The sequence below is a fragment of the Prunus dulcis genome, chromosome 4 (assembly GCF_902201215.1).
Source record: "Prunus dulcis chromosome 4, ALMONDv2, whole genome shotgun sequence".
In the NCBI taxonomy this organism is placed as follows: Eukaryota; Viridiplantae; Streptophyta; class Magnoliopsida; order Rosales; family Rosaceae; genus Prunus; species Prunus dulcis.
Window position 1 is genome coordinate 21,064,048 of NC_047653.1, and position 7,449 is coordinate 21,071,496.

The 7,449-nt window shown below is 37.2% G+C and overlaps 1 protein-coding gene across 1 annotated transcript; it reads right to left on the bottom strand.

Moving 5' to 3' along the window:
- Positions 1 to 267: 267 nt before the first annotated feature.
- LOC117626619 (mitogen-activated protein kinase kinase kinase 3) lies at positions 268 to 7,168 on the bottom strand. The gene is made up of 11 exons (XM_034358392.1): positions 6,378 to 7,168; positions 5,343 to 5,660; positions 4,944 to 5,031; positions 4,732 to 4,794; positions 4,483 to 4,643; positions 4,175 to 4,250; positions 2,507 to 2,566; positions 2,284 to 2,391; positions 1,940 to 2,176; positions 980 to 1,083; positions 268 to 887 (listed from the first exon to the last, which is right to left on the bottom strand). Exons 1-11 carry the CDS (start codon positions 6,827 to 6,829, stop codon positions 626 to 628), a joined length of 1,929 nt encoding a protein of 642 aa, XP_034214283.1. The 5' UTR covers positions 6,830 to 7,168; the 3' UTR covers positions 268 to 625.
- Positions 7,169 to 7,449: the final 281 nt, after the last annotated feature.

Genomic DNA, 7,449 nt, shown 5'->3' on the forward strand with positions numbered 1-7,449 from the left:
TATCAAAATTTTCTAAGATTTTTGCTGGTTTTGTCCAACGTGGTGCATGTCTGGCTTCCATATCTGTATATAAATAGGTCCCACGTTTGCCACATCACTAATTTAACGGATGAGCAAATGAACAAAACTGCAGGAGAGTGTAAATTAATTAAATTTTAAAATATTAAAGTGTAAATTAATAAAATTGAAACTTCGTGGCCCATTTCGAAAATACCCCCAAACCTGCAGTGTGTATAATGTCCTTAGCCGAAAAATTTCTAAAAAAAGTAAAGTGTTAACCCCATTTTGTCTATATCGAACGAGTAACTGCCCGTACAAGAATCATCATCTTTCACCATGAACATAATTATAAAATTTAAATCACAAATGTTACAAATGAGACCATCTAGCTTCCATTTACAAACAATAAGGATTTAGACCAGTATCTACCCCATGCACTTTAAACTAGTCCGTAAATGTCCCCGTTTGTTTTCAAATTCCCATACATAACAATCAAGTCACTTCGAGTTGCTAGGTGGGTGGGTGGTTGCATGAACCAAATTTCCTTCTAAACTTTCAGGACTCCTCCAGTTCATCAAGCATTCAGGGAGACAATAGAAAATTTTGCTTCTCATGGTATTTACATTCAAATGGGTCGTGTTCTTGGTGAACCTCCGGGCGTTTGGGCTTTAAATATACTTGTGTCCTGCCATGGATCAAGAGTGTACGATGTATTTGGACTTAGTGTATTATACGACAAGTCACTCAAATTATAACTACTCTGTCCCATCATGGCATAAGTTGGGTGAGGAGGAGAAAGAAAACAGCTTTTGTGTGTCGGTCCATATTGTCGTAAGGGGCTTGAACAGGGGGATACAGGCAAAGATGTAATCATCCTTATATTCTCTCTGCATGTAAGAAATGACAAGCTTTTATAAATTATAACATGTTCTACAAACTACAGAGATGAGGATATGACGGGTAGAATGTATGATATTACCTGGGGCTCCGCACAGCTCTTGAAGTCGCGGCTGTGGGCTTTGCTGTGTGATCTGCATCACTCAAGGTGATGCTTGTTCTGTTGGAATGTAGCTCCAATATTGGCTGCTCAAAAGGAGAAATGACAACAAAATCAGGTTGAGCAAGAGCCTAAGTTTGATACAAAGAGTTATTAAAATAACAACTATCAATCAAACTTTGAAACATTAATGCCCCTGCCTCAATCTGCTTCACATTTTATTTGTTTATTCGTTTTTGTTTTGGTAAGAAAAATAAGTTTTTTTATTTAAAAAAAAAAAAAGTACAACCAGTGCGGACAAGTTGTCCACCACAGTAATACATCAATGAAAAATAAACAACCTATAAATTAACACACTTTCTAACTCCAAAGAGGATACAAAATACAAAAAAGACTCTTAAAAGAAGAGCTGCTTTCCAAATCTGTCAAAATAGAAGAAAATGAAATATCCTGAAACTCAGAAGGCAGGGAAGTCCAAAGTGCAGACCAAAATATGACTATCCCAGAAAACTTCGATCTGTTCTCCTCTGTGATTCTCAAAACTATTCTTATTTCTGTTCACCCAAATACCCGAAACAGCACTCGCACCCAACCAATCCATAACACTTTTGCCTTCTTACTGCCACCAAAGGTTGCTACTGGGGAGTGAAGAAACAAATATACACACTTTTTTCATAGGAAAAAAGTCCCACACTTCCACCACCTCCTTCACACATGATGCACTTTGTTTTAATGATTTCAACAATTTCATTATACACGTATACTAGAAACAATTCAACCAAACAGAGCCTCCTACTCTGTACAATCACTATGTTGACTGAAAAATGACCATTGCTTAAGAGACAATTCATGATTTGGCCCTCATACTAATATCTCTGAATATGTATGTAGTCAACCAGTTCTAAAAGGCCTGGCAAAAAAAAGAGTTCTAAAAGGCTTTACCGGTGTCCTGCTTCCGTGAAAAGCATACGGGAAGGCATCCTTGGTTAACTTGGTGTTAGAAATTCTTGTAGACGTTTGCTCTCTAATGAAAGGGTGGTCTAGCAGTTGAGAAGCTGTGGGACGCTCTGATGGGTTCCGTTGCAAGCATAGCCTCACAAAACTTTTTGCATCTTTGGAAAGATGATCCGGAATCTCTGGAATATCTTTGCTGTTTCCAATTTTAAAAATTGCTGCCACCTGTTGAATCCAACGTAAGGAAACAAGTTTTGGTCCAGCAAACACTTTGTAGCTGATGATAACAAAGAAAACTTGTAAAGCAATAAGTTCTGAACATTATATCGCACCCCTTCATACTGGCTCCAAGGAGGTTTAGAAGTTGCCATTTCAAGAATTGTACATCCCAAGCTCCATATATCCACTGCAAGACTATAGCCATTTATATTCATTACAACCTGAAATTAAGATTTCATTAACATCAGAAAACCCCACCTGAGTAAACTGGACACTTAAATGAATCAGAAAAAGAGGGAACATGATGCTAACGTGAGAGAGAGAGAGAGAGAGTACCTCGGGGGCCATCCAATAAGGACTTCCTTTGAATGAAAGCATTGAAGCACAATTTGTAATCTGATTCAGAACAGAAAATCATCAGACTTCACAAAATTTACTTAGAGAAGTAACCAGGAAAATGGCAGTCAAAAACTATTGTTTATTTCATCAGTCAAATACCACTCATATATGCATCTTATATCTATGTGCTGAAGTTCATCAGAAGGTTTTTTTCTCTCTTTCTTTTTGTAAAAAACAACTTTATTAGTAACTTACAACACAAGTTGCAGATGAGTCGTCCACTTCATAAAATACAATAATGATAATACTACAATTTCCTACCACAACACCAAGCTAATGACATACAAAATCAATGATGACATTAACAAAAGACGGTGGATGAGGACATCTTTGTCAAACCCATTACGGTTTAGAAAAGAAAGAGATGGAAGAAGAAGTCATTTATTTGGTCTTTAAATCTGGCAATTTTTTATTCCTGCGATTAGTTTCTAACTTGTTCTCTAACTTTTCAAGATTTTAGTAAGATTTTTAAGTTTTCCAGATTTCAGTAGAATTTATAAGTTTCCTATTTTATTTGGGTTAGAATTTCTGCTTTAGCATGGGATTTTTTATCCTATTGTGTCTAGGTTTTAGTTTGCTATAAATACCCCTCTCATGTAATTCATTATGGAGTTTAGAGATTAGAGATTTGAGTTATGAGAAAAGTTTGCTTTCCAGTGATTGGAGACTCCTTGGTGTGAAGCCAAACCCCTTGGTGTGAAGCCAAGGCTTCTATTCCCATCTACTCTCTGTTTTAGAATTGTTTTTGCTTCCGCTAAATTACCTAAATACTCAATTCACCCATATCCTACATCAGTAGAGGGTGATGAACCTAATGAGTTGATTGACTATGAAGGTGGCTATTAGCTACATCAGCGCTCAAATTCCTTGAATCCCTGGCTTCGATGATCAACCCCTAGCACATTTAGGTTTGGATCTTCAGCCATCCTGGTCCTCAGGACCCAACACAATAATATTCATTCTTATACATTTCCTTTAAAATATGCAAAAGGGGTTGATACGTCCCATCCACAAAGAAAGTTTATGCTCTTCCACGCATTACCAGTGGAAGCTACAGCCGCTAACACTTAATCTGCAGGAGGGGAATCGTTATGTGAAACTCTCAACATCTTGTTCGGTAAACGGGAGTTTAACCAGGCGTGTCACCCTTGTCTAACCGTTCGGTCTGAAATACACCCCTTCCAGTCACAAGAATATCAGATAATGATAATTTCCGAAATTCAAGAAAAACCAAAGCCCAAAGTGGAGTCCAAGATCTTAATTTATCCATATAATCTCCTCCATAATTTTAAAATATCCTCTTGTTTCTCTCTAACCAAACCACCCAATAAACAGACAACCACCCACCTTCTGCATTTTTCACCTCCACCAAGCACCTTATGTTACCCCTATGAAAACATGTATCATTTTCCTCTTTTGGGTCCAAATAGCTGTTCTCAAGAAAGATAATGATAAAAAAAAAACATGGGCAATTTCCTTGTCATAAAGTTAACAGTTTCATTCTTTATTCTTCCTAGACACATTTATGTTTGAGATAAATTAGCAAGTCTATGCCTTCATTACTTGACTAAGAACTTATTGTGCAGAGGATGAAATGCAATTTACATGTTTTGCCATGCCAAAGTCTGCCAACTTGATTTCACCATTAGGACCCACTAATATGTTTGCCCCTTTAATGTCCCTGCAAGGAAAAGCAAATGAGTTAAAAAAAGGTTCTAAAAATATATAAAACTACCTATAATTTGAATTAAACAGATTTTAATTAATTGTTATCAGTATTAAAGTATAAGGTAAAAGATCAGAATTTCAGGATTCCGAAAAACTAGATTTAAAATGACATATTGCAAGTAAATAAAACACAGGAAGATTCATATGGCCAACCACATATGATATTATTGGTAAAATCCACATACCTATGAACCGTATTTCTTCCATGTAAGTAGGCAAGCCCAGATATGATCTGTCTGGTATAATTTTGAATCACAGGTTCTTTAAAAGGACCATATTCTTGAAGTAATTTATGAATTGAGCCACCAGACACATATTCCAAATAAACAGAGAGTGCGTCTTCCCCCTGAAAAGATTACAACCCAAAGTTAATACTAAACTAGGGTCCAAGGGCAACATTAATAGCTAACACATTTAATTGAACATTGTCTTACCAATTCACTTCCATGATATTGAACAATGTTTGGATGTGAGAGCCGACTAAGCAAATTTATCTCCTGTTGACAACAAAAAGGTTAGATACAAATCAGTCAACAACCAAACAATCAGATGGAGAACATATAACCATGTAAATTTACATTAAAACACTCAGTGACAACTCAAAAGATAAACTCAATAGGAGCAAACATTATCTGGACAAAGTTACCTGGTTCAGTTGCTTAAGACATTCTTTTGATGTCCGATCATCAGAGACAAGCCTAACTTCTTTTATTGCACACATTTGCCCGCTTTCACTGTCAAAGTCACAAATGAAAATTTAGGAAAAGGAAAATCATATAATTAGTTAGAAATACAGAAGAGTTGTCGGCAGTCCAGTTATTGTAAAGACAGTTATTTGGTAACCTTAATTTCCAATCCATTATTCTTCCTTATATTTTCTAGGCTAATCTGAAAAGTGTGTATACATATATATACCATCATTTATGTGACTTGATGTTTCGTTTTCCTTCCCCAAGGTAGAAATAATCAAGTCAGTTCCCAAGACCAATAAAAAGTATCGTTCACTTAGTTTATTAATCAATCCACCTACAAGAATACAAATTACCTATTAAATCCGACATAAACATGGCCAAAAGTCCCCCTTCCTAGAAGCTTTCCCTTCTTCCACTTTGATAGTGCACAAGTTGTGTTCTCAATGGCGACACTAGTTCTACTGCTGGGCAAGGCAGAAGGGCTAGTTGGAGAACCTGGAGGGAGAGGAAGTGGATGACATACACTCTTCCCGTCTTCTTGCTTTCCCGTTGGAGACTCCAAACTTATGGCACAAAACAGCGGGTGAAGAGGAGATGTCGGGCTAGTTGGCCCCCTAGACCCAGGACCGGGGCTTCTAGGCATCATGTTGTACTTGGGATCACCATTAGCTCTGTGAACAATAAATGGCATGGGTAACATCTAGCAGTATATAAAATACAAATTGAGCTTTTCATGTCATTTTTCCTTATACCAGGGATTTACAATGTTCCCAATCATCTTCTTGTGGGATTATAAGAACAAATCCATCAATTTAATACACATTATGTATGGCTAATGAAAGTAGGAAATGCTAATTTTTACAGGGAACATCATGCAGAAAATGCAAGTCCAAAATTGTTCTAGTAAGATTTTTATTAAGTTAATCTAAGGTTGAACTTCTCTATTCTACACATCGCCGTATTTTAAGGATTTATATACTTACACTCAGTGAAAACAAATAACAAAAACTAAGATTGTTGTAGTGAGACAGAGAGCAGAGAATCGTACAAGAGTAAGAGGCTCAAGAAGAAAAAGAAAGAAAGAAGGCCCGCATCATGTGGTTTTTCATCGAAAAGATGAGCTCGTATACAAGACAATCTATCTCCACTCTGACAGCCAAAAAACTCAATCGAATTATAGCTAATTAATTACTAAATTGAGATCCAATTAGTAACTGTGATCCGATATATTCATAAATGAATTGGATTTATTGAATGGAATCCAATGATTGGACTAAAATTTCTTACAAGAATGAGATGAATTGAATGAAAAACAACGCACAAGTCCCAAATTGGACAGAAAACAGCAAAAGCCCCAATCGGAAAAGCAGGGTTTGTGGGGAACCAACCTGTAACTGGTAGCACCTAATTGAGCATGGCTGTCATGCGCAATCGGTTGGTCTTCGGAGGACCCAGAGGAGCTGACGCTTGAAATTGAGGCGGAGCCAGATCCCAAGCCAAGCACCTGATCATTTCCCAAGCCCTGCGCCGACGACACCGACGGCCGAGGCAGGGGATGCCCCTGCTTCCTCTCGCATCCATCGGAGTCGAAACCCGAAAACCCAGAAGCAGAAACACCAGCACGCACAAGCTCCTTGCTCGCTCTCGGTGACCCACGAGTTATTTGTTCGTCGAAGCTCTTGGGCCTAACGTCTTTCTCTTTCTTCTTAATATCGCTATTGATCGAAGATTTGATGATGAAATTGTTGTTGTTGCGGTTCGAGTATGGGTTTTTGTGTTGAAGTGTCTTCTCTTGCTCTTCTTTGCTCTTGCTTGATTTTCTTCCCCACCAAGCAGGCATTTTTACCTGAATTTATTTCTCTCTCTATATGTATATCTATATCTGTATCTATATATCTATATCAGGCGCTCTAAAAAACAGAGGAATTTTTTTTTTCTAACTATGTAATTTAATTTAATTTAACTGGCAACAACAAGAGAGAAGAGAATTGGGGAAGGAAATTTGTGAGAGAAAGAGCTTGGATTTGGGGTTTGCGCGTTGATTTTATATGGAAGAAGAAGATGATGAAGACGAAAGGGAGACTTTTTTTAGAGAGAGAGAAGTGGGACCAGTGGATGAGAGAGAGGGGCAACACAACAGTGAGGAACAGCTCAGCGAAGAGGCAAGGACAAAAGAGAGAGTTTGCGGACGGCAGCCGGTGGTTGGATAAAGCGGGGAAATGACGTGGCAATTTCCTAATTGTGATATACTTTTTACTGTCAACTACATGTGTCATTCACTCGTGTGTAAGAACATAGCATATACATGCATACATCATTACTTTTTTTTTTTTTGAAATATTTAGTGATACACCTATTTTTAGCACTAATATTATAAATAAATTATACATCATTGAATTTTTATAAACAAACTCAAAAAAAAACTCAAAAAATGACAGCTGGCCTCATTGAATTTAATAT

Excerpts from the sequence above, each read along its gene's own strand:
- LOC117626619 (XM_034358392.1), bottom strand. The coding sequence starts at position 6,829 with ATGCCTGCTTGGTGGGGAAGAAAATCAAGCAAGAGCAAAGAAGAGCAA. Across the intron at positions 2,567-4,174 it reads ACTTTGGCATGGCAAAACAT|ATTACAAATTGTGCTTCAAT; the intron begins GTAAATTGCATT and ends GTTCTGAATCAG. Across the intron at positions 2,177-2,283 it reads CTTGGAGCCAGTATGAAGGG|GTGGCAGCAATTTTTAAAAT; the intron begins GTGCGATATAAT and ends TGGATTCAACAG.